General features: G+C 52.5%; 1 protein-coding gene across 1 annotated transcript; it reads right to left on the reverse strand.

Annotated features, from left to right (window-relative positions):
- Nucleotides 1–406: 406 nt before the first annotated feature.
- NUMBL (NUMB like endocytic adaptor protein) lies at nt 407–23384 on the reverse strand. The gene is made up of 9 exons (XM_032591517.1): nt 23300–23384; nt 21697–21836; nt 20631–20705; nt 20468–20542; nt 19135–19275; nt 10505–10694; nt 5771–6076; nt 2715–2837; nt 407–1834 (listed from the first exon to the last, which is right to left on the reverse strand). Exons 2-9 carry the CDS (start codon nt 21820–21822, stop codon nt 1206–1208), a joined length of 1665 nt encoding a protein of 554 aa, XP_032447408.1. The 5' UTR covers nt 21823–21836; nt 23300–23384; the 3' UTR covers nt 407–1205.
- Between the last annotated feature and the right edge of the window lie 3685 nt (nt 23385–27069).

Consider the following 27069-nt stretch of genomic DNA (forward strand, 5'->3'; position numbering starts at 1 on the left):
CAATGTAGAGACTTAAAAACAACATGTTGCCATGTCAGATGACACTTTGGCCTAAGTTATGGAAAATGCAATCGACCAAACAAGAATTTTCCAGCTTAAAGATACAGGATTCCAAACCTGGTTATTTAAAATTTCAATACTGAACTTATTCCCAGCCAAATACAATGTTTTAAATTCCTTGGTTCAAAATCTGTAAGAGTTAGAAATTGGGGTGATTAATTTTGGGTCCCCTTTAATACTCACCTCTCACGTGCCGGGTCATCATTCCCTGCGACCATGTTATGGCTCCGAGGTTACTGTGCAGGGACACCCCCCCCCCCCCTTTTTTCTTGCTTTTGAGATGACTCAGGAGGAAAGGCTCTGTCACCACACCATCCCCCCTGGACACACCCTGCTGTCCGAGGGGCACCATTATAGTCTTCCTTTATTGGCTGTCCTTGTATAATACAAATCTGTGAGTTTAGATACAAAAAAATCTGGAAATAAAAGATAGAAAAGTACCCGCCAGGCACCCCCCCTTCTTCCCGGGCCCTTCCCCAGCGGGCACTGACGTGAGGTAACTGAGCATCTCCTTCCTCTTCCCCCCACCCCAACTCCTGGGCCCCCAACTTGGCCCCTGCCCCCACGAGACCTTGGCCCAAGGAAGATGTGGGCCCCCGAGTGGGGGAGAGGGATGATAGGGGTGAGCACAGCATTGGCAGTGAACGCAGCAGGTGGGCAGAGGGAAGCCCTTTGCTTGTGCTGTGTCTGGAAGGGGACGGCCAGACTTGGGGTGGGCACTCCTGTGGGGTCCAGAAGAGCCCCTAAGTGGGCCTCCCTTTTCCATCCCACCCAACACTGAAAGGTCGAAGGTCAACAACAGAAACTGGGAGATGTAGCTTGAACCGAGGGCACTCAGTGGGACGGTGGCCATCCCGCTGTGTCTGGGGTTTGGGGGAAGGGGGGGAAGGGCACCACCAGCCTAAGTCTGGCAGTGAAATGGGTCCCTTAGCCAGGCTGGTCCGTCCCCGAATCCCATCCTGTCACAACCTGGGCGTTACAATGTCGGTTCTGTAGTGGTTGTGGGGGGTGGTTCCGGGGGGGGGCGGTTAGAAGGGGTGTTGGGGGGTGGGGCGTAGCCCCAGGGAGCGGGACTAGGGAGAGGTTGGGCCTCCATTCCCAGGTGTGGGCACCTGGAGATGCTGGGGTGGGCAGGGCAGCTCGGGCTACAGTTCAATCTCGAAAGTCTTCTGCAGGTCGCCCGAGAAGGGGTTGGAAGGCTTCTCTACAGCAGGTTTGCCTTCTAACGCTGCCCACTGAGCCTCAAAGGGGTCCAATTCAGGGGCCGGGGCAGGTGCTGGCTCTGGGGGCCAGGGTGCCCCATTGGGGCGTGGGCGGACCTGGCCCCCCGGGGCAGTGGGCATGGCCGGGGGTGGGAAGGCCCCGGCTTTCCCGAGCAGGGTGGCTGGCTGGGGCTGGAGCTGGGCGGCTGAGCAGAAGGCATTGGCCACCATCTGTGAGGGTGTGATGCCCACCACGGGCACCCGGGGCATGGGTGGGTAGCCCAGGCCCGGGTAGGCGGGCACAAAAGGGGGCTGCATGTGTGGGGGTGGCAGGAACACGGCCACCTGTGCAGGTGTAGCGTCGAAGGGCCCCACGGGGGCGGGAAAGGGCTGCAGGGCAGGGGCCACAGGGGGCACTGAGGCCGCTTGCTGCTGCTGCTGCTGCTGCTGCTGCGCTTTGGCCACCTGGGACACCTCCTCTAGCCACCTCTCGGCCTCCGAAGGGGTTCGCTTGTGCCCGGGCTGGAAGGCCGCTGCAGGGGGCACGGAGGACTCACCCCAGGCAGAAGTCCCTAGAGGGAGGAGAGGGGCAGTTAAGGGGCATGGGCGGCAGCCAAGAGAACCCGAGCCTGGGGGTCAGAGTCTGCAGCCAGACTGCGTGCCTTGAATCGAGTTCTGCTCCTCACTAGCTGTGCTGACTTTGGGGCAATTGGCTTAACCATCCTGGACCAGGGCACGGTTCTGAAGTGCTAAGAAAGTACAGTGCTGAGATTCTAAGGCCCTAAGATGGGAAAGCACAGGCAAGACTGACAGGCACCAGCCCAGCTTCCCTTCTGATTGGTCAGTGCCGAACCTATTATTAAATATTTTTAATACCACCGTTCATTCTGGTACTTTGACAATGTATTGTTTTAGGAGGCTAAGATTTAAAGACTGCACGGATCGTTCTCAAAGTGTACAGGTCTCACCTAGTGAGTGAGGTTCAATGGTTTTAAGCTTGTGTTTTCTAAGATTCTAGAGATCTAAATTGATAGTGCAGTTCCAAGTGCTTCTATGGTTCTAGAACAAGCTCATGGCTCTAAGGTGGTTCCAAGGTTTCATGGTTCCAGAACTGGACATTCTAATATCCTGTGATTCTGAGGCTGTAGGTTTCTCAATTTTATGGTTCTAGGACAGGAAAGTTTAAAATTGATCCCGTGGTTTGAAGTGGCCCCCCATGATTCTAATGTTATCTCATGGTTCTAGGATGAGCCCATGGCTCTGAGAAGACCCTGTGATTCTAAGATGATCCAAGGCTCTAAACTGATGCCACGGTGCCAGGACGGTCCCATAGCCTTTAGATGATCCGTGGTTCTAAGACCGTGGGATTCCAAGGTTCCTGGAGTGTCTGAGGTACCCCCTGAGTGGAGCAGGGGGCTGTAGGGGGGCACTGCAGGGAGGGGCAGAGTTTACCTGCTGAGGCTGGTGGTGGCCCGGGTGCGGGTGCTCCAGCACTGGCGAAAGACGAGCTGATCTGTGTGCACAGAGCATTGATGCCGTCGCTGTCACTGGCTCCAGGGGGCTCCATCTCAGGCACTGGGAAGTCAGGGAAGGGTGGAGGTCAGAGAAGAGGCCCAGGCCCTACCCTTGACCCCGTGCCCTTAGGTGGCCCTCTCTCACCACCTGGGGTCCTTTCCCTCACAAGGTGTGTAGGTCGTGGGTCTACTCTGCAGTAACCAACGGCCGGGGCCATGAAAATGCTAACTCCGTGCTTGTGTGTGCGTGACATCCGAGTGGTACGACAGCCAAGTGGTACGTGACATTTTGGTGGCTGGGGTCCCAAACCAGGGAGGACATCATGATCTGCGTATAGTGGGGCACCTGGGTGGTTCAGTCCGTTGAGCATCCGACCTCGGCTCAGTTCACGATCTTGTTGTGGTTCATGAGTTTGAGCCCAGTGTGGGGCTCTCTGCTGTCAGCACAGAGCAGGCTTTGGATCATCTGTCCCCCTCTCTCTCTGCCCCCTCCCCCACTCGTGTGCGTGCACGTGCTCTCTCTCTCTCTCTCTCTCTCTCTCTCAAAAATAAACATTAAAAAAAAATCCGTGTGTAGCTACAAATCAGGAGAAATATTTTAAATGTTCGACAATATATATTAATTAAAAGATATATCCGACCACATACATGGCAAGAGCTCTGATGAGTCAGGATGAACGTTGGCCACACTGTTGTGCGGTGGCTGGGGATCATTCGTCCTCCTTTGGGTGGAGAAGGGGGGGGCCCTGTCCACCACACCTGGCCTGGCCTATTACACACATCATGAAGCTAGAGATGCACCTGTGCCAGCAAGACAGGGGACACTGAACAGGTGCGGTGGCCTCATGAGAGCTTGGGATGAAAAAAAGTGCCATCCAAATAGACAAGAGAAACGCCAGTGTGGTGGGACAAGAGCCTGTGACATCTCAGCAAGCGGTCGTCTCCAAGGGAGCACATGCGATGCCCCACTGAGCATCAGAAAGAAATGGGCTGGAGGACTTAGCAGGTGTGACAGGGGCGTGCCCAGGTGGGAGGGTGCATGCTTTCTAGGTCAAGTCTATGATGACTGTAGTCCAAATAGGTGTGCAGCTTCTGAGGGCCTGGCATCTAAGTGTGACCGAGATCCAGGCGCGTGGCGTCCTGTGATTCCCAAGCGTGAGCCACTCCAGGCAGCCGCGTGTGACGTATAAATGTGTTTGCAAGCGTGCGTGAATCTGCAGGTGCGACTTCCATGTCTGTGTGAATCCGGGTGTGCGGTTTGTGAGTGTGCGCCGATCTGCGTGGGGTATCTGGACACGTGCCTAAGTGTGTGTTAATGGAAACATCTGGTTCTGTGACACCCAAGAGGGGGTGTGACTTTTGAGCCACATTAAGCGTGTGACTTCTGTGTGTGGCACCTGCGGCAGAGTGACATGTGTGAATCTGAAAATTCCGGGTGGCAGGTCACATCCAAGCAAGTGTGCGACTGGCTACGGGCGCGTGAAGCTTCCACCTGAAGCCTGGGGAGCCTGCCACCTCTCAGGGAGCGTGTGTGACAGGCCTGGGGGGTGCGTCATGGCAGGGTGCATGAGGACAGCAAACCCGAGGCTGTGTGAAGGCAGAGGGACACTGCGGGACACGGAGCGCGTGTGCGTCAGTCTCGGCAAGCACTGGCATCTGCTCAGCAGTCACCTTTGCGAGCAGCCCAGGCTTCTGGACGCAGATCAACGCCTCCCACGCCAGTCCCCGAGGCCACGAGGGGTGGGTGTCTCCGATCTGGCATATGGAAGCAGGAAAGTGGGCCAGACCACGTGACTTCACCAACAGCTGGGAGGAGAGGCAGCCCGCTTGCCCACCTCCCTGGGGCAGAACATGGTACCATGCCACCTCTCTTCCCCCTCTCTCGTGGCAGACATTGCTTTGAGAACATGACACATGCCACCTCTCTCCTCTTCCTGGCCCATGGCAGACATTAGTAATCAAGCACAATGTGTTTTTCCCACTCAACTCTTTGCTCACCGTCCCCCTCACCTGGCCAAACCTCATGGCTCTACTGGCCAAATGCTGGGTCCTTGTAATTCCATCTTCCTTCCAAGAAAAACAGAACAGCTATACTGCCTCTCCTATCACTGCCCAGGGCAGGCACTGCTAATAGATGATGACGCGTCACCGCTTCCCTCAGCACTGTCCCTGGAAGATGGGGGTGCTGCTTCTGCCTGATCCTCTGCCGACCAGCGACATCACAAATCCATCACTATGCTCCGTGACCCCTGATCCCCGTGCTCGCGTGTGCCCTTCACCTCATGTCTCCACTGGCCAAATTCTGGGAACCTCTCCTTGGGCACAACAGAACTTCTGCTCTCTCTTCTCCCTTATCCATGGCAACCTTCACTAATCAATCATATGGTGTATCGCCTCGCTCCTTTTTCTTGCTCATGGCAGGCACTGTAAGGAGATCATGACATATGCCATCACTCTATTCTCCCTGCCCTGGGCGGACGCCGTTAACCCATCACAATCCTCCCTTACTCTGAGCCTGTATCCTTCACCTAGTCAGATCTCATGTCTCTCTGGCCAAATGCTTGGAGGGAGCATTAGCCTATGGAGTCTCAGTCTCCTCCTGAGCAAAAAGGGGCGTCTAGGCAGCTTTCCTCTCCCCCGGAACCCATGGCAGGCTTTGCTAATCAATCATGATGCATGCATGTGTGAGGTACCTCTCGGTTCCGTACCTAGAGCAAACATTACTAATTGATCATGGCTTATGCCATCCTTCTGCTTTTCCTTGCCATCAGTAGACATTGCTAATCGATCACATTTGCACTACCCCACCCCCCCACCCCCTCGATGGTGGCCGACGCTGCTAATCAACTATGACGTGTTCCACCCCTCTTTCCTTTCCCGTGGCAGACAGTGCTAATCAATCAAGGTGTATCCACCTCCTCTCTATCTGTTGCCTCCTACAGAGGGTGGTATGGTATTGATCCTGATGTTCTTCCCACTGAGACACGGGCTCACCTGTGCCCTTCACCTGGAAGTCAGTGCGGCGCTGCAGTGTGGACGGCAGCTCATTCAGCCGTAGGCTCAGCTGCCGTTTGAAAGGTGAGTTCTTCTGGCTGAGTGCTGGGAACCCGCGGAAGGAACCCTGGCGAACCAGCTGCTCCAGGGGGGCGTGGCGTCGGGGGATGGCAGCTGCACTGGTGCCTGCGGCCACCGGGGTGCCCGCCTCACCCTTCTCCCCAGGGGATGTGGTGGCCGGCGTCGGGGACACATGCCCAGGCTGGGCAGGGCCAGGAGCCGCAGATGGGGCAGCTGCTGCCTCTGCTGGAGACAAGGCAGGGGGGACAGGCGGTTAGATACCCCACCAGGGCATTTGTTCCTCTCTCACCCAGCCCCCTTGATCGTCCTCCAATGCTGCCTTCCTCACCCAATGTGTCCTCTCCTCGCGACAGGCTGGTAAGAGCCCTGAAATGCCTCTCATCTTCACCAAGCCAATACTGCCTGCCCCAGGAGGCTCTTGGGAGTCCTCCTCCAGCCCAACCTTCTGTGTCGCTAGTTTCTGCCCCCAATCTGGCTTTCTCTGCTGCTTCTTCTGTTTTTCTCTCTGAGACCTTCTGTCTCCCTTTCTGATTAATTTAACGAACGCTTATTTGGTGCAAAATGAATGTATCAGGCATTGTTCCAAATGCTTGCAAGTATTCAGTGATTCGAGCCTCACAGCTACCCAATGAGGTCGATATGACCGCTATCCCCATTTTACAGATGTGGAGACTGAGGCCTAGCAATGGTAAATGACTTTGCCCAAGCCACAGTGCTAGGAAGGGGCAGGCTGACCCCAGAGTCGGTGTCCCACACAAGTGCCCTAACCTGTCTCTCCCTCTGGCCTGCTCTCTCCACATCACACTGTCTTCCTGTCATTCTGTCTGTTTCCTACCATTCTTCCCACCTCAACTATTTCGCCCCTCCCACCCGTTGCTACCTACTGTTCTAGACCCAGCTTGTTCCATCCTCTCCACTCTGGGACTGCCCTCTGTCCTCTGGGAGTACCTGGTCTCCCCACCTAGTACAAGGTGGGATCTTCAGAGGCAGGGACCCTCCCCCCCCACCCCCAAGCCCTGTCAAAACACAAATATACACCCATCCTCCAATCAGGGCCTCACCCGAGCTGCAGCCCAATTAGGAGACTAAACTCAGGCCCAGAGAGGTAGGGAGGTCACCCAGCACTGCTTCTCCCATCTTCCAGGTGGAAGTGGTGAGGCTCTCACCCAAGCCTGGCTGGGGGCAGCTTGAACCACGTGGGACAGGTTGGAACCAGGAAATCACCTCTGTCCCCACCTTACTGGGGGATCTCAGGAAGCCCCCTCCCTTTCGAGCCCCAGTTTCCCGGACTAAACCTGGGGTAACCACCCCTAATACTGCCCTCCTGAGGCCTCCTGAGAGGGTCAGTTGAGGCAGCGAATGTTCAGTGCTTTGGAATCTGACAAAAGCTTGGTAAACAACACTGTGAAAAGTGCACTGGTTCGCAACTCCTAAATTGGAAAGAGCTCTTTGTCAAAGGGCAAGCGAGGTGCCTTGAGACTGTAAATCGGTGCATCTACAGCAAAATGCTGGGTGATATGTTCAGCAAATCATACCATACTTCGTAAACTCTCATTTTGCTGTGCAAGCTGTAAAGTGCTTTCTATAATGCAAAGTACCTGGAAACTATAACATCCTTTGGAAACAGTAAAACCGCTTGCAAACTCTAAAGCGAATGACATGTTTTGTAAATTCCAATAGCCTCTAGAAACAGTAAAGAAATACCTGTGAACCGTGAAGGACTGTGTACCCAGTGCGTTCATTTGTAAACAATATAAAACATCATATACTGGACCAGGCCCTCTGTTAACTTCATTTTGTATCTGCTTTGTGAATGGTAAAATACTTTACAAATTCAAATAGATGATGAAGGGGCACCCGGGTGGCTCAGTCGGTTAAGCATTGGACTTCAGCTCAGGTTGTGATCTCACAGTTCGTGAGTTTGAGCCCATGTCAGTCTCCATGCGGACAGCTCCGAGGCTGGACCTGCTTTGGATTCTGTGTGTGTGTCTCTCTCTGCCCCTCCCCGGCTCGCTCTCTGTCTCTGTCTCTCTCTCAAAAATAAATATTAAAAAAAATAGATGATGTGGGGCGCCTGGGTGGCTCAGTCGGTTGAGCGTCCGACTTCAGCTCACAGTTCGTGAGTTCGAGCCCCGCGTCGGGCTCTGTGCTGACAGCTCAGAGCCTGGAGCCTGTTTCAGATTCTGTGTCTCCCTCTCTCTGACCCTCCCCTGTTCATGCTCTGTCTCTCTCTGTCTCAAAAATAAATAAACGTTAAAAAAAAAAAAAGATGATGTAAACTGTAAAATATTTTGTAAGCTGTGAAGAGCTTTGTAAATTGTCAAGAGGTTTGTAAATGGTCATGTTATTTATAAATAGAAACATACTCTGGGGACACCCATGTGGCTCAGTTGGTTAAGCCTCCGACTCTTTGATTTCAGTTCAGGTCATGATCTCACCGTTTGTGGGACTGAGCCCCAGGCTGTCAGCATGGAGCCTGCTTGGGATTGTCTCTCCCTCTCTCTCTGCCCCTCCCCTGCTCCCTTGCTCTCTCTCTCTCTCTCTCAAAATAAATAAACATTAAAAAAAAAAAGAAACATACTTTGTACACTCTAATATTCTAAGTAATAAAAAGTTCTGTTTTCCTAGCTCTTTAGTTAGAAATATTTTATTATTATTATTATTTTAGTTAAAAATATTTTAATTTTGGGTGCACCTGGGTGGCTCAGTTGGTTAAGCATCCGACTTCAGTTCAGGTCATGATCTCACGGTTCATGAGTTCAAACCCCATATGAAGCTCTGTGCTGACAGCTTGGAGCCTGGAGCCTGCTTTGAGTTCGGTGTCTCCCTCTCTCTCTCTCTCTCTCTCTGCCCCTCTTGCACTGTCTCTGTTTCTTCTTCTCTCTCAAAAACGTTAAAAAAAATTTAAAAAAATCATGTCCCTTATAGACACAGGTAATCCAAAATCCAGTTCAGCGTTCAGGGTCACCACACCTTGTGTTTATTACTACTTGTCAAATCTTTTTAGTCTCCTTTAATCTGGGTCAGTTCCCCATGGTAAGTTCTTTGTAAATTCTTTTTTTTTTTTTTGAGAGAGAGAGAAAGAGAGAGGATCTTAAGCAGGCTCCATGATCAGCATGGAGCCCAACGAGGGGCTCATTCTTACAGACTTGAGATCATGACCTGAGCCGAAATCAGGAGTTGAATGCCTAACCGACTGAGCCACCCGGGTGCCCCAGTTCTTTATGAATTCTAAGCAGTGTTTTCCAAAAATTAAAAAACTAGAATACACACACACACACACACACACACACACACACACACACACAAAACTGGGGGTGGGGGCACCTGGGTGGCTCAGTCAGTTAAATGACAGACTGACTCTTGGTTTCAGCTCAGGTCATGATCTCCACAGTTTGTGGAGCCCCATGTCAGGCTTTGTGCTTGACGGCGTGAGGCCTGCTTGGGATTCTCTCTCCCTCTCTCTCTGCCCCTACTCTACTCTCCCCTACAGTTCTCTCTCTCTCAAAATAAATATGTAAACTTAAAATTACACTGTGACTCAGAACACAGTATGCTTATATTTAAAAAAAAACACACTGTTTCAGGGGCACCTGGCAGGTCAGTCAGTTAGGCATCTGACTCTTGATTTCGATTCAGGCCATGATCTCACATTCATGAGCTCAAGCCCCCCATCGGGTTCTGGGTTGGGTGTGGAGCCTGCTTAAGATTCTCTCTCTTCCTCTCCACCTGCCCCTCTTCCCCCCCGCCCCAACATGCAGGTGGGCACATTCGTGCTCTGTCAAAAAAAATTAATTAATTAAAAAAAAAAAGAACACAGTTTTAGAACTTACGAAGTATTTGCCACTTAGGTACAATGTTAGAGTTTACCAGGTTTTTTTCTTTTTTCTTTGTGTGTGTGTGTGTGTGTGTGTGTGTGTTTATTTTTGAGAGGGAGAGAGAGACAGAGCATGAGCAGGGGAGGGACCAAGAGAGAGGGAGACACAGACTCTGAAGCAGGCTCTAGGCTCTGAGCTGTCAGCACAGAGCCCGACGCGGGGCTCCAACTCACAGGCTGAGATATCACGACCTGAGCTGAAGTCCGACGTAACCAGCTGAGCCACCCAGGTGCCCCTTACCAGGTATTTTTTTAAACCCTTTTGATGGCAACCCAGAGCAAGAAATACCTTTTGCACGGTAACCTGTTACACACACACACACACACACACACACACACGCAAATATATATGCTGAGATAATAGTATCATTCAACTACACTTACCCTTACTACATTCAGCTAATCTGTTATTTTCTATTCTTTTCTATTTCATTTTTTTTTTTTTTTTTTTTTTTTCAGCGCAAGCCACAATCCACCAAAGCTGACTTCACAACCCATTAGCCGGCCCGGATACACAGTTTGAAATGCCTCATAATGAAGCGCCGGGAGCTCTGCTGTGATTTGTGGCCTGCAGCACACTGCCCAAAGAACTCCTTAAACCCAAGTGAGCTTTACAAACTGGAACCAAACTTTGTGGTTGGTGCTCTGCTTTGTAAACTGCAGAGTCCCCGTACCTCTGCAGCTCTCCGCAGCGACACCGGATCCCCAGCCCCCATCCCCCCCCCCACCCCCGGGGCCCACTCTGTGCCCAGCCCTGCCCTCTGCGCAGCACCCACCTTTCTTTTTCTCGGGGGCCTCTCGCTCAGCGGGCCGCCCGCCGCCCGACAGGCGGAAGGAGCCCTCGCGGGCGAAGCTGGTGCGGCTGGCATCGAAGGCGGCCGTCACCCCGCATTCCTTCTCCCGCCGCTGTTTCCGCTCCAGGCAGGCGGCGAAGGCACAGCCCACCGCGTGGCTCAGCCTCTCGCCCTGTGGGTGGAGATCCGCGCGGGCTTAGAGACGCTGTGCTGTGCAGGCCGGACGCCAGACGCCCTGGGTTCCCCGCGGCTGGGTGTCCGGTGATCCTGGACAAGCGCCCCCACCCCAGCCCGGGGCCTCAGTGTGCGTCTGCACCGGGACGGAAACAAATGACAGCTCTGACGGAAAGAAGCCAGAAACAAGAGAGCAGTGCCGTACCGCTCCATTTATGCGAAGTTCGAGAACCAGCAAAACTCATCTACCGTGAAAAGAAAGTCAAAGAGTGGCCGTTCTTTGGGGGGTGCGGGTGGGAATTTTACTTCAAAAGAGAATGACCTGGGGTGGGGGCGCCTGGGTGGCTCAGACGGTTGAGCGTCCGACTCTTGGTTTCCACTTATGTCACAATCTCAGTTTCGCGAGTTCGAGCCCCATGTCGGGCTCTGTACTGGTGGTGTGGAGCTTGTTTGGGATTCTCTCTCTTTCCCTCTCTCTCTCTCTGCCCCTCCCCTGCTTGTGCTCTCTTTGTCTCCCTCAAAATAAATAAATAAACTTAAAAAAAAAAAGTTAAATTCTTAAAAAATGAAAACAAAAACAGCCCATCTCTTGAGTACATACTTAAGAGGCTCCAAGGCCACACTAATACTGGCTTCCTACTTTCCAACTGCGTGTTCTCAAGAACACCACTCTACCTTTCAGTGCCTAAGCCTCCCTGTCTGTAAAATGTGGGCCCTAACAGCACCCACTTAACAGGGTTGTTGCAAGAATTACATGAGCTAATACATGCAAGGAGGCACATAGCACTGGAAGCCGGCACGAGAGCCTAGCACAGGGAAACACCACATAGGTGTCACTTTAAATCTGTCCACCCTTTGTTGGAATCTTCACAATCATGCCAGGAGACGGACATGCTTATGAGCCTGTTTTACAGATGAAGAAACTGAGCCTTAGTCAACACACCCGTTCTAAGTGAGTGGCAGGGTTGGGATTCTCATGAGATCAACCTAGCTTCTGTTTCCTAACCAAGATGCTCAGCCACCTTTTATTTATTTTTTTATTTTTTAAAAAATTTTTAACGTTTATTTATTTTTGAGACAGAGAGAGACAGAGCATGAATGGGGGAGGGTCAGAGAGAGGGAGACACAGAATCCGAAACAGGCTCCAGGCTCTGAGCTGAGAGAGCTCACAGAGCCCGACGCGGGGCTCAAACTCACGGACCGCGAGATCATGACCTGAGCCGAAGTCGGCCGCCCAACCGACTGAGCCACCCAGGCACCCCTCAGCCACCTTTTAAAGATAAACTTGGGAACAGAAGTTCTCAACAAAATACTAGCATGCTGAACTCCTCAGCAGAGTAAAGAGGTTATGCACCAAGGTCAAGTGAGATTTATCCCAGGAATGCAAGGTTGATTCAACCTATGAAACCAGTGAATGCAATACACATTAACAGAAAGAGGGAAAAAAGCCACATGATCATCTCCATTAATGGGGAAAAAGCATTTGACAAAATCTAACATCCTTTCATGATAAAACAAAGTTCAACAAACTTGGAATAGAAGGGCACTTCCCCAATCTGATAAAGGATTTTCATGAAAAACTCACAGCTAACACCATACTCAATGGTAAAAGAGTGAAAGCTTTTCCATAAGAATAGGAACAAGATGAGGATGCCCATTTTCATCACTTCTTTTCAATGCTGTACTGGAAGTTCTAGCCAGAGTAATTACACAAGAAAAAGAAATAAAGGCATCCAAATTGGAAAGGGAGAAGCAACATCATCTCTATTTGCAGATGACATATCTTATATATAGAAAATCCTAAAGAATCCACAAAGGAACTATCAGTGGTAATAAATGAATTTGGCAAAGTTGCAGGATATAAGGTCAATACACAAAAATCAGTTATATCTATATACGCCCGCAGTGAACAACCCAGAAATGAAGCTACAACAATCCCATTTACAACAGCGTCTAAAACAGTAAGATGGTTAGGAATAAATTTAACCAAGGAAGTGAAAGACATGTGTGCTGAAAACTACCAAACATTACTAAAAGAAATTAAAGAAGACCTAAATGAATGGAAATACATCCCATGTTCATGGATTTGGAAACTTAATATTGTTAACATAGCAGTATTTCCAAAGTGGTCTGTACATTCAATGCAATCCCATCAAAATCCCAATAGACTCTTGAAGAAATAAGAAAAGCTGCTCTTGCAGAAACAGCAAAGCTGATCCTAAAATTCATATGGAATTGCAAAGGACCCAGAATTGCAGCCAAAGGAATTTTGAAAAAGAACAAAATAAAAGAATTTACACTTTTTTTTGAAGAATTTTAGAAGTTTTAAAAAAAAATTTTTTTTTAAGGTTTATTCATTTTTCAGAGACAGAGAGACAGAGCGTGAGCGGGGGAGGGGCAGAAAGAGAGGGAGACACAGAATCCGAAACAGGCTCCAGGCTCTGAGCTGTCAGTACAGAGCCCAGTGCGGGGCCCGAACTCACGGACGGCGAGATCATGACCCGAGCTGAAGTTGATGCTTAACCGACTGAGCCACCCAGGTGCCCCAAGCATTCACACTTCCTGATTTAAAATAGTACTCCAAAGCTACAGTAATCAAAATAATGTGATACCGCCATAAGGATAAACATACACATCAATGAAATAGAATTGAGAGCCCAGATATCGACCCACACATTTATGGTCAATTGATTTTCAGTGAGGGTACCAAAACTATTCAAAGGAGAAAGAATAGTCCTATTAGCAAATGGTGTTGAGACAAATGGATATTCACAGGGAAAAAAAATTAAGTTGGACCCCTACCTCACACTGTTTACAAAAATTGACTCAAAATAGATCAAAGGCCTAAATGTAATAGCTAAAACTATAAAAGTCTTAGAATAAAACATGGAGTAAATCTTCATGACCTTAGATTTGGCAATGGATTCTTATGACACCAAACACACAAACAACAAAAGAAAAAATAGACACGCTGAATTCATAAAAATTAAAAACAATTCAGGGTGCCTGGATGGCTCAGTGTTAAGCATCTGACTTCGGTTCAGGTCATAATATCACAGTGCATGAGTTTGAGCCCCAATTTGGGTGAACCCTGCTTCTCTCTCTCTCTCTCCCGCCTTCCCCTGCCCCTCCTAGGATTCTCTCTCTCTCTCTCTCTCTCTCTGCCCCTAGCTCACTTGCACCCTCTCTCTCTCTCTCTCAAAAAAAAAATTAAAAACAATTTGTACATTAAAGGACACTACCAAGAAAGTAAAAAGACAACCCACAGAATGAAGAAAAATTTTTGCAAATCATAGAACTGATAAGAATCTACTATCCAGAATATATAAATTTCTTACAACGCAACAATAAAAAGACAAACAGTTGAAAAAAATGGATAAAGGGGGCGCCTGGGTGGCTCAGTCGGTTAAGCCTCCGACTTCGGCTCAGGTCATGATCTTGCGGTCCGTGAGTTCGAGCCCTGCGTCGGGCTCTGTGCTGACAGCTCAGAGCCTGGAGCCTGTTTCGGATTCTGTGTCTCCCTCTCTCTGACCCTCCCCCATTCATGCTCTGTCTCTCTCTGTCTCAAAAATAAATAAACGTTAAAAAAATAAACAAACAAAAAAAATGGATAAAGGATTAGAATAGACATTTCTCCAAAGAACAGAAACAAGTGGCCAATGAACACATAAAAAGAGTCTCAACATCATTAGTCAGCAGGGAAATGCAAATCGAAACCACAATGAGATACCGCTTCACACCTACTTAGGGCGGCTGTAATTAAAAAAAAAAAAAAAAAGGAAAATAATAAGTGTTGGCTAGGATGTGGAGAAATTGGAACCGTTGTACATTGCTTGGTGGGGATGTAAAATGGTGCGGAAAACAATTTGGCAATTCCTCAAAAAGTTAGACGTAGCTCTACTATATGATCTAGCAATCTAGCTTCTAAGTACAGACCCCCCCAAAATTAAAAACAGCTATTCAAACAAATGCTTGCACAGCAATGTCCACAGTAGCATTATTCACGATATCTAAAAGGTAGAAGCAACCTAAACATCCATCAATGGATGAACAGAGAAAACAACTTGTAATAGAGCCATGCAATGGAATACTATTCAGCCAGGAAAAAGGAAGTACTGACACACGCTACAACACAGATGAAGCCTGAAAACATTCTGCTAAGTGAAAGAAGCCAGTCACAAAAGACCGCAGGCTGTATGATTCAATCTGCATGAACTATCTAGAAGAGGTAACTCCATAGAGACAGAAAGCAGACTAGCGGCTACCAGGCTTGGGGAGGTGGGTGTGGGGAACAGAGAGTGACTGCTTAATGGGTATAAGGTCCCTTTTAGGAGTGATGGTAAGGGTGCCTGGGAGGCTTGGTCGGCTAAGGGTCCGACTCTTGATGTCAGCTCAGGTCATGACCTCATGGTTTGTGGGTTCGAGCCCCACATTGGGCTCCATGCTGACAGCGCAAAGCCTGCTTGGGGTTCTCTCTCTCCCTCTCTCTCTCTGCCCCTCTCCAGCTTGTTCTCTCTCTCAAAATAAGTAAATAAACATTAAAAAAAAAAAAAGGAGTGATAAGGGGCGCCTGGGTGGCTCAGTCGGTTAAGCATCTGACTTCAGCTAGGTCATGATCTCACAGTCTGTGAGTTCGAGCCCCGCGTCGGGCTCTGTGCTGACAGCTCAGAGCCTGGAGCCTGTTTCAGATTCTGTGTCTCGCTCTCTCTCTGCCCCTCCCCTACTCATGCTCTGTCTCTCTCTGCCTCAAAAATAAATAAAAACATTAAAAAAAAAAAAAGGAGTGATGAGGGGCGCCTGGGTGGCTCAGTTGGTTAGGCATCCAACTCTTGATTTTGGCTCAGTCATGATCTCATGGATCAGGCTCTGTGCTGACAGCGTGGAGCCTGCTTTGGATTCTATCTCCTTTTCTCTCTGCCCCTCCCTGCTTTCTCTTGCAAAAATAAATAAATAAATAAATAAATAATAAATAAATAAAAATAAATAAATATTAAAAAAAAAAGAGTGATGAGAACACTGGAAACTAGAGATGATTAGTGAACAGCATTGCATGTATACTAATGCCATTGAACTGTATGCTTTAATTTTTTTTTAATGTTTATTTATTTTTGAGACAGAGAGAGACAGAGCATGAAGAGGGGAGGGGCAGAGAGAGAGGGAGACACAGAATCGGAAACAGGCTCCAGGCTCTGAGCCATTAGCCCAGAGCCCGACGCGGGGCTCGAACCCACGGACCGCGAGATCGTGACCTGGCTGAAGTCGGACGCTTAACCGACTGCGCCACCCAGGCGCCCTGAACTGTATGCTTTAAAATGAAGAATTAGGGGCGCCTGTCTCCCTCTCTCTCTGCCCCTCCCCCGTTCATGCTCTGTCTCTCTCTGTCTCAAAAATAAATAAACATTAAAAAAAAAATTAAAAAAAAAATAAAATGAAGAATTAAAAAAAAATTTTTTTAATGTTTATTTATTTTTGAGAGAGAGAGAGAGCATGAGCAGGGGAGGGGCAGAGAGAGGGGGAGACACAGAATCCGAAGCAGGCTCCAGGCTCTGAGCTGTCAGCACAGGGCCTGATGCAGGGCTCGAACCCACAAACCGTGAGATCATGACCTGAGCCGAAGCAGGGTGCTTAACCGACTGAGCCACCCAGGCGCCCCTAAAATGATGAATTTTATGTGAACTGCACCTCAAAAAATAAAGCATCACTTTGAGGAATTGTGGGAGTCCTATTGTTTAATGCTTAAAATCTGAGGCTCACAAGTGGAAAGCAATTGCAGACAAGGTCACACTCTTTTCTTGCTTGGATTCTCACTCTCAAGTACTTGTCTTTTCTTTTTTTTAAGTTTATTTATTTTGAGAGAGAGAGAGGGAATGAGAGTGAGTGCACAAGCAGGGGAGGGGCAGAGAGAAGAGAGAGAGAATCCCTAGCAGGCTCTGCACCGTCAGCACTGAGCCTGACACGAGGCTGGAACTCACGAACTGTGAGATCATGGCCTGAGCCGAAACACCTAACTGACTGACCCGCCCCAGGTGCCCCAAGTACTTGTCACATGAAAGCAACCGCTCCTAGTTACTGAACATTTGTTATGGGACCCTATTTAACACTTTCTGTGTGTGACCATAATATACAGGCTTCACCAACACACCTGTCAGCAGCCACTGCTATTATCTCCGTTTTATGGAGGGGGAAACTGAGTCCCAGAGAGGGAAGCCACTTGTGCCTGACGTCCCACAGCTAGGTGGGGTGACACTGAATCCAAACTAACCACATGGCAGTGTGTTTTCCAAAAATAGCCACAACAAGTTTCTGGCAACCACACGCTCTTCCAGAATTATGTCATTCCCCTATCAGAGGTGGAGTCTGTGTTCTCTCCCCTTAGCCTGGGAAGGCCTCTGTGACTGCCTGGACAAACAGAATATCACAGAAGCAATGCTGTGTGGTCTCCAGGACTAAGTCCACACAGGCGACAGCACTTCCTCCTGGCGCGAGCTTGGGCTCTCGCTCTCTCTCTCTCCTTTAACTCACTTGGGAGCCCTGAGCCACCGTGTAAGAAGTCAGCCCTCCCGAAGCCTCCAGGCTTGGAGAGACCTTCTGGAGAGGTCCTGAGACTACATGAAGAGTGGGAGATGTCCGGCCAGTCTCCTGGTGTTACAGCTCCAGACTGTAACAGCCATGACCGACTCTGGACCCACCCAGCTGAGCCTTGTCCGAATTCCTGACCTACAAAACCCCCAAGAGATAATAAATGATTGCCGCTAAACATTGGGGCAATTTGTTACACAGCCACAGATAACTGCTACAACTGGTACACTATGCCCCAGAAACAGCAGTTGCTATGGGCTCTGGGCTTCTCGTATCTCCATGCTAGCCCCCCAGCCAGCCATAATCAGTACTGACTAATCAATCCTGACATGCTCAAATTTATCTTTATCCCCCAGTTCTGAGATCTGGAGTTGTGCGTACGAGTGAGGAAGTTGGGGGTACTAACTAGTTTTGGGGGTTCAGAGCTCCTGGAGTGGGGATTTCTGAAATATGAAGGAATCCTTGTGGGGGATACTGTTAGAATCTGAGAGGGACGCATGTCGTTTTACTTGCCCGGTATCCATTCCTCTTGCTTTTGATAACAGCACCCTGGTTCCCTTTGGGGAGCTCCCCCTCAACGCTGGGTATGTCAGGCTGTGTGCTCCAGCCTCTCCTGACCAAGGGGTGGGCAGTGACCCATTGCCAGGCCAATCCCATGCCCTCTTGTTGGAATTTTAACCCACAACACTGGGAGGCTGGATTCATTTCTGCAGCAATGCAGTGAAAGGAACTGTCCCCTGACGTTCTGTCCCCAGGCTGCCCAGCTCCCTGACCTTTCTGATGCTTAATGCTCTGACTGTCCTTCGATTCTGTGAGATGCCTCCTATCACACTATTCTGGATTTACGTTAGCCAGATTAGTTTCTGTTGCCAGCCACTGAAGACTGGCTAATGTACGCAGCTGAGACTGCCTTCCTACCAAGTTGGGTGGGGTCTGAGGTCAGGGTCCAGGGAACAGGACAGAATAAAGACTATATTTTCCACCATTTTTTTTTTTTTGCAGCCAGGGATGTCCAACGGGATGTAATTGTTCCGTGACTCCCCAAAAGGAGAGGGTGTGCCCCTCTTCATGCCTCCCTCCCTCATGTGGCTGGAATGAAGATGTGAAGGCTGGAGCATGTGCACCCATTTTGGATCATGGAGGGGAGGCCACAGCCCTTGATGAGCAGAGAGAAGCACACCAATCCTGCACTGCCTGCCTCTGGATGTCTTTCACATGAAACAGGAACAAACTTCTATCTCACTGAAATGACTGACAGCTGGGGGTTTTCTGTCAGAGCCTCAGAATCCTAACTGTGAGACTGTATCACAGAAGACAGTCCATTTGTGGCTTTCATCAGATTCTCAGAGGGGGCCTTCACCCCCTCAAATGTAAAGAACTGCAAACACAATGAATCAAGGCTGAAAGAAGCAGGAGGACCTGGGGGGGTATCTTTGAGAAGGGCCGGAGGGAGCCTGCTGGGGGCAGGAAACGCTCTACAACTTGACCTGGGTGGGGTTTTTACATAAGCCAGAATTTCACGGAGCTGTGCCGGGACCACCTGTGCATGTTACTATATGCATATGACCCTCGTAAAAAAGAAAAGTAAGAGAAACATGAAGAACCGCTGATAATGAGGAGGACGATAACTAATGTTTCCCCGAGCGCTTCTGATGTCCGGCCATCATTCCAAATACTTGGTATTAACCCACGCAAGCTTCCCCATAATCCTCTAAGTTAGGAGCTGTGAGGACACAGGGCATGGAGAGGAGAGGGGAGGGGAGGGGATAGGAGGGGAGGGGAGAGTGACTGGCCCGACTCCAGGGAGACAAGACTCAGCCTGGCTTCCTCCCGGTGATCCTTCCTCCGGTGATACTCACAGAGTCCTTGAGTGCCAGGAAACAGTGGCAGATCCATCGGCGGGTGGTACCGTCACGGCAGATGTAGGAGAAAGCCTTGTCCAGGTTGCGGTCAGGGGCACAAAAGGAGACCTTTTCGATGGTCTGGTCTACCAGCAGGTCCTGGAAGGTGGCCAGGGAAACCAGGAGAGGAACTTGAACTATCTTTCACGTACTCATTCAGCACTCCCCTTAGCGACTGCTCTCTGTCCTGTTCCGCACGGGGTGGGGACCCTGCACCCATTGAAACAGCAGTGGGCCCTGCTCGCATGCACGGGGCTCCCGGCTTAGTGTTGGAATCAGGCCCATCACCAGACAGAGGCACAGGCGAGGGGCCAGGGCCGGGGTGGGGGAGGTGCAGGGACCTGTGGCGGTCAGGAGCGGGTGCCTGACACAGCTTGGTGAGGAACCAGGCAAAGCTTCCCGGAGGAAGTATTTTTTTTTTTAACGTTTTATTTATTTTTGAGAGAGAGAGAGAGACAGACAGACAGACAGAGCACAAGCGGGAGAGGGGCAGAGAGAGAGGGAGACACAGAATCCAAATCAGGCTCCAGGCTCTGAGCTGTCAGCACAGAGCCCAACGCAGGGCTCGAACCCACGAACTGCGAGATCATGACCTGAGCCGAAGTCGGACACTTAACCAACTGAGCCGCCCAGGCGCCCCTGGAGGAAGTATTAACCAGGCAAAAAGGCAGGGAACAGTCTTTCAGGGTAAAGGAACTGCGTGTGCAAAGGTGTCCATCCCGTTCAGTTGGTAACCTGACTCTTGCCCTGTGCTGCCGCCTCCTTGGGCAGTCTCTGTGCAGGGAAGTCGATGGTGAGCAAACAGATGCTCAGGTCTGGGCCCCGGGATGCCCCCGTCTGGCTGGGAACACGGACAATAAACACAGAACAGCTAACATCCACTGATCTGAGCACATATGCTGCCCCAGGGACAGTTACACGGCACGCATACACCTTCTCACGTAAGGGTAGGGGCCATGTTTATCCACATTTTACAGATGAGGCAACTGAAGCACGGAGGGGTTGAACCTCACACTCTGGGTCACCCCGCAGATATGTGGGTGAGCAGGGATGCGAGCGAAGGCGGCTGCTCCACACCCACTACCTGCGCCAGCTCACAGGTAACGGTAGGACTCGGTCCTGAATTACGACCATGAGGAGTGCCAAGATGCTGCAGGAGCACATGGCCTAGAAGGTCCGGGAGGGAGGGACATCATGAGGGTGGGTGGGAAGGTGTGCTGAGCCCCGGTTCAAGCAGGGTGAGGAGAGGGGGCCCACTGGGGCCCACTCCCACCCCCCACGAGCCTCCTACCTTGGTCTTGTCATCCACCACTCGGAGCCCATCGGCTGACACCCAAAGGACGGACTTCACGGACTTCCGGCCCATCTGGGGGTGGGGGAGGAGGAGAGAGGGCCTGGTCAGGGCTGCCTCTTCCGGTGCGGCCCTGCCCCCTCCCGGCCCAGCCCTCACTCACCGCCTTCAGCTTCTTCACAGCGTCTTCACACACGTGCATCCCCCGGGACTCCTCCACCTCCACGTGGCCCAGGTACTTGGTGGGGAGGAGACGGGAGGACAGGAAAGCAGCACAGTAATCAATACCGCCTAGTGTTTCCCGAGCAGCTGCCACGTGTCACCCAATGTCCCCTAGCCCATCACACATATTAACTCACTCACGGTGCCGCCACTCTGCGAGGTGGGTCCTCTGTTCCCATCCCAGATACACAGATGAGGACACTGAGGCTAGCAAGGAGTTCTGACTCCCATCTTGCCTCTATTCTTGGCCCTAACATGTTACTTCCCGTCCTTCTAGGGGCCAGAGTCTGCGTCTCCGGGCCTCAGCACCGGCCTGCCAACGACCCATGGGAGCTGGGGTGCGCTCACCCCAGCCTCCTTACCCCGTTGGGGGGATGGCTCTATTTCCCAGCATTTTCCCGATGACATCAAGCTCGAGTGCCCACAGCTGCAGGTTAGTGACACAACCTTTATTGGCTTTCTTTCCTTCCCAGCGTTTCTCACACTTCCAAATGGACCCCCCCCGCCCCCCCCCCACTCCCACCCACTCCATGCCTGCTTCCAGGGGAAGGGAAAAGAAAACGGAGGGTTTACGACAATCGGCTGTCGTCACCCAGCCAGGCAAGGGACTAAGTTGGGAGTTGAACCTGAATCCTGCTGTCTCCCTCACGGAAGCGCAGTGTGCATTTTGAAGAGTCGTGATGGTCTAAACCAAAAAGCACTTCATAGTAAAGGGCTGTGCAAATACCACAGGCTTTTGTGGCCTTCCGGTGCCTTTTGGAAATTGTGAGCTCCCAGAGGATGGGGTGACTCAAGGAAGAATGTCCCCTGGCTTCCCAGGTAATACCTTCCTGGTACAAGAGAATGCGTGTTGGGTTTTAATGCCAACTTTGAAGGGCCCAGGCTGTGGGGTTCTTTGGGGATGCATCGTCTCTCGCATTTGGGCCAGGGCCTCAGCCACATCGCCCAGCACCCCGGGGCCCCGGGACGGCATGCACACAGCCCCTGCCCGCGCCCCGCCCACTCACCCTGACTGGGAAGCTGCAAGTGCCCTTGCGCACGGCATCCTCGTCTGCCTGCCACTGGTGGGGGCGCGACGCCTCCGGCACGTAGGCTGGTTTCCGCCGCCGCAGGCTCTGCCGTAACTTGTTCATGGTGCCCGCCCCTTCTGGTGACACAGGACAGGGGCGCGGGTCAAGGGCAGGGAGGGTCAGATAACACGGGATCTGGGTTACGGGGTCAGGGGGTGCCTGGGTCAGAGGGCGTGGCACTCAGGGAACATGCGGCGGCAGCGGTCAGGGGCCACTGGAAAACGGGGCAAGGGAAGGCAGGGGCGTGCCAGAGTCAGCGGTGGGGATTCAGAAGAAAAACATAGGGCAAAGGTGCATGGAGGTCTGGGATGGGGGTCAGGAGTCCGCTTTGAGCTGTCTGGAGATTGGGGACGTGGCAGTCCAGAGGCATGAGGATCCAAAGTAATGGGGAGTCGAGACATTGGAGGGCATGGGGGTTAGAAGGCATAGGGCTCAGGGGTCACAAGGCCAGGATTTTAGGGGTAGGAGGTCAGGGGCTGAGACGGTCAGAGGGCACAAGAGCTGGTGTTGCACGGGTCCGATGTGGGGGATGTGGGAGGCCTGGGTTCGATGTGGGGGGGACACAGAAGGTCCAGGGACTGAGGTCCAGAACCCGAGGGTGTGGAGGCTGGGGGCTCATCTCTGTGCCTCTGAGATGCACTCCTCTGACAACTGTGTCTGGTCTAAGGCAGGAGCCCCTGGGGCGGTGTGCACCTGTAACCATCAGGGGAAGGGGCAGTAGTGGAGGTGGCCACAACGGAGGTGGGGACAGTCTGTGCTAAGACAGTCTCTCTGACTGATAAGCCATACGGACTGTCCCAGGAGGAGCCCGAGAGGACAAGGAGGATAGAACACTGCCAGCAGATGGGGACTCTGTGTGTGTGTATGCGCATAACTGGTGGATTCCTGAACGTTGTCTGGATCTAAGCATGCAGAGATCATCTGTGAGCGTGTATTTCTGAAGGCTGAACATACGGAAGGACACTGGTCTGACAGTGGCTGTCTGCGAAAGTGTGTGTCCGGAAATGCTATCTGTGAGGGGGGGTCTGGGTCCAAGGGTGTGGCTGTTTCTGGAAGAGTAGGTCCCTGAAGGTTGTTGCCGAAGGGGATCTAAGTGCGAGAGTGGTTGTCCGTGTGTGTCTGGGAGCCGTGCCTGTGAGGATGTGTGCGAGCATGAAGCCGTTGTCTTTCAGAGGCGTGGCCATGACCGTCGTCTTCCAAGCCGTGTGTCTGCCTGAGGGCGTGGCTGTGGTCTTCGATGGCGGTCACCTGTGGCAGTGTGCAGCTGTGAGGCTTGTCCAAGAGACCCTGCCCCTGGCCGAGAGTGCAGCGGTTGAGAACGTGGGGCTGTTGTCTGTGAGAGTGTGTTCACGAGTGGTATTTGTGAGGGTGTGACTGATGGTCACTGAGTGTGCGGGGAAGACATTCGAGGGTGTCCCCTCATGGGTGTGATTGCGCCTCCGCAGCCTTTGCGGTGGGAGCAAAGGGACAGTTCCTCTGGTTGTGCCAGGCTGACCCACCTGCTTGCTCAGCCTTGCCCTGGCCCCAGCTGGTCACTCACCTGGCTCCGTCCTGGAGGTTTCGGGGGGCCCCAGGGCCCCACAGGGGGCTGGGGGCAAACGCTGCTCAGGCCTCTTGGGTCCGCCCTGCCCAAGGAAGGGAGGAGAAGGTGAGACACTGGCTTGGCATGGGGCTCGGTCCCCTACCTCCCCACCTCTTTGGACAACAGCCAACCCCCCCCCTTCCATCTCAGGCTCCCTGGTGAGAGCCCTGGTTGTCATAGCAACCGTTACTCAGGAGATCAGCCACCTGGTAGCTAGGGCCTAGGAATGAGTAGGTGCGTTTCTGGGGGCACGTGTTGGGGATGTCCTGGTCTCAGGAGGCAAGGGGACGGTGTGAGGAGGGAGTGCCTTGACCTCTAGACGCCTGTCCAGGCTACACATAAACATGCGGTCACATGCATGCATGCAACTCATGTCTACAGTCGCCCCAGGCACCTGGTCACAGCTCTCCACATGTGGTCATACACAGGCACGACCACAGCCACACACACCGCATCACACAGATGCACATAAACAGTCGCAGCCACAATAACCATCTGGTCACAGATCCACGTTCACAGACACGGACGTTGTCCACGCACATCTCCAGCCCCAGCCTGCCGAGGCACTGCCACAAACATCTGGGCCCATCAGCTACCAAATATGTGGTCACTTCTGTCTTCTCAGCCACATACAAAGAGCTGGGCCTAGGCAGAGGAGCGCACTCCCCACGACAGTCATGACTCCTCAGGCCCTCGCCCAAGACACTCATGTTGCAGACCCACGCACACAGAATCACGGCAGTCAGAGGGCACCCATTCGCCCCAAGTCACACACAGGCACAAGTGCTGTCACACCTGACACACGTTTGGCCACGCACAGCCACATCCAGTCACAGCCACGTGGGTTTAATCATCTACAGGCCCACAGCGGCACACGGGTACCCAGCCCCTCTGGTATCGGTCACACCAACGCACCGTTTTGGTCAGGTGCTGTCACAGTCACACACACCCTGTCAGGGGGGCACACATGCGGTCACGGTATGAGCCACACTTACACAGATGGTCTTCCACACCCAATCACACACAGAGACACTGACGGCCATAGCCTACGCCTTCTAGAGACACAGGCACGCATACTCAAGACACGCAGGTAACCAGAGACAACCGTCCCTAAGGATGGCCACACTCAGGGACGGCCAGACAATTGCCGGTTCAGAGTCACAGCCATACACATTTCAGAAATGGCCACGTGGGCAAAGTCACACGGCATCAGTGTCCACATTACCCAGCCACATACCCTGGTCTCGATACAGTCACCCCACGTCCCACCGTGTCACCCCATCACAGAGAAACGCACAGTCTCTCTTCAAGCGAACACACAAGTCACAGGGATAAGCATGTGGTCGCATACAATCAGAGCCCCGTGTGGACAGACACACATCTCACACATAGAGACATCAGCACACAATTTCTACTTCACACATCACGAGCACACAGTGATGAAGAAAGAGAACTCAGAAATGCAGTGACCCAGGCACAGCATTTATAGCTGAGTTGACACAGAAGACATGGTCCCTGAGAGAGCCATGTCCACGGTCAGGACAGTCACCCAGTCACCAAATCACGCAGACTGAAACCCAGGCAGTCCAGCATGCACATGGGGACACACACACACACACACACACACACCTATAAATGCACAGAGTCACTTAGCATCAACACACAGAGCTAAATGGAGTCATTTATACAACCCTTGTTACACAGATGTGGCCATGAGCACACATGTGTAAAGTCACAGTGCCATTACACAACCACATACAACGTGACTTCATGTACAATGGCAGACACACACCCAGAATTGCAGGGAGACTTGTGTGTCACACAGACATATGCGTGACCCACATATACAATCAGTTACGGACACAACTACAAACACTCACAAGTCAGTGGGAGAGTGGCACATGGACATAGAGTCATAGACACAACTCCATGTACACAGTCCCAACTCCACCCACAGCTTGTCAGCCACACAAAACTCGCCCAACCCCACGCCCAACACACACACTGTCACAACACAGTTATAGCTACCAAAGCACACACCCAGGGTCACAAAAGATGTAATCACAGACACAACCACGCAGTCACAACCATGCACACACCAACACACACTAAAAAGTGACAGGGTTCTGCACAAGGAGCAGCTGTCAAACACACATAGTCGCACAAATGCTGGGGTCACCAACAGACACAAACGTGCACACTATGAGACACAACCACAAGCACAACACGCAGACACACATACAGGATTCCTCACAGTCACCAGCTCCAGCACACGCGCGCGCGCGTGCACACACGCGCGCGCACACACACACACACACACACACACACACCACAGTAACACAAACACCGGGTCACACTCTTAGCCACCTCCCGTCGCTTGCTTCCCCCCTTCCCCCCAGGTACCACACACAAAGCCACCCGTCACCGTCACCGCAGACGCTGCAGCCAGACAGGGCTGTGCTGGGTCCCTGGGGAGCCGCCCCCCACCCCCAGCCTGAATCCTGAAGCCTGGGGGCCCATACCCGGGAGGGGGAGGCGGCGCATTGTCTGCGGGTGGGGCCACTCCCAGGCAGCTGGGCAGCCCCAGGGACCCTTGACCAAGCCTTTGGGGGTTGCCTAAAATTTCCCTATTTTATTCAGGCTAGGTGGGGGGTGGAGTCCCAGACCCAGGGAGCTTGTTTTGAGAAGGGTCTATTCCTGGGACGCCGCCCAAGGATTGGGGGGGGATGCTGTGCCCAGGGTGTCTCTGAGGCCTGGGTACAGACTGTGCCTGGGATGCCCCCTAGGCCTTGGCTTGGTGGGGAAGCCATTCCCAGGGACCCCAGCCTCAAGACCTTGCCTAGAGGGTTGTTGTGCTCAGAGACCACCTCAGGGAGGGAGGGGTAGGGATTGCGTCTGGTCTGGAATGGCCTCCTGGAGGCCTTGGCTTGATGTGGGGTTGTGTCCTGGACCCCATCCCCAAAACCTTGCCCAGGGAGTTGTACCTAGAATCTGTCCCCCTGTCCTTGGTTTTTTTGAGGGGCAGGTCTACGTCCAAGATCCCTATCTTCAGGGCCTTGGCAAGAGAGGGCCTGTGCCCCAGACCCCCTGTCTCTCAAGCTTTGGCTTGGTGGGGGCCTGTTCTGGACCCCCCACCCAGGCCCACCCTCCCCAGTCTTGGCACCCTCTCTCCATCCGGGCGCCGCGGCCGCCTCCCACCCTCCGCCACATCAGCAGCGGCGCCGCCCCCCACCCGAGTCCCCCCTCTCCCGCCCTTCTCACGCTGGCCGCCGCGCTGCGGGACATCCAGGGCCCGGGCGCCCCCGCCTCCCGCGGCCCCGGCTGGGCCCGGATCCCCGAGCGCTGCTGCTGCTGTGGCGGCGGCGGCGGCGGCGGCGGCAGCGCGGTCTGACGCGGGCCGGGGCCGGGGGCCGGGGGATGGTGCGGGATGCACGCGCGCGAGCCTGCTCCGCTCCCCGGAGGATTCCGTTCCGGGGGCGGGGGAGCGCCCCTCCTGCCTCGGCTCCCCGCCCCAGCCCCGCCCATTGGCCCGCCGCCTGCGGGATATGCAAAAAAAACCCCGCCCCGGCCCGGCGCCTGGCCGGCTCAAGCCCCACCCCCTGGCCGGCAGACCACGCCCACACGCAGATATGACCCCCGCCTACTCCAGCGCGGCCACCGCCCCGCCACGCCCATTGGCCAGTCCCCGGTTGAGGCAGCATGTGAGCCTCGCAGAGACCTTCCCCCCC

This window comes from Lynx canadensis, chromosome E2 (genome assembly GCF_007474595.2).
Source record: "Lynx canadensis isolate LIC74 chromosome E2, mLynCan4.pri.v2, whole genome shotgun sequence".
NCBI lineage: Eukaryota > Metazoa > Chordata > Mammalia > Carnivora > Felidae > Lynx > Lynx canadensis.

Bases quoted from the DNA above. Each gene is read 5' to 3' on its own strand.
- NUMBL (XM_032591517.1), bottom strand. From the start codon at position 21,822: ATGAACAAGTTACGGCAGAGCCTGCGGCGGCGGAAACCAGCCTACGTG. The intron at 10,695-19,134 runs GTGAGTATCACC...CTCCACCCACAG, and splicing joins TCCTGGCACTCAAGGACTCT to GGCGAGAGGCTGAGCCACGC. The intron at 2,838-5,770 runs GTGAGCCCGTGT...CTGACTTCCCAG, and splicing joins CTTCCAGGTGAAGGGCACAG to TGCCTGAGATGGAGCCCCCT.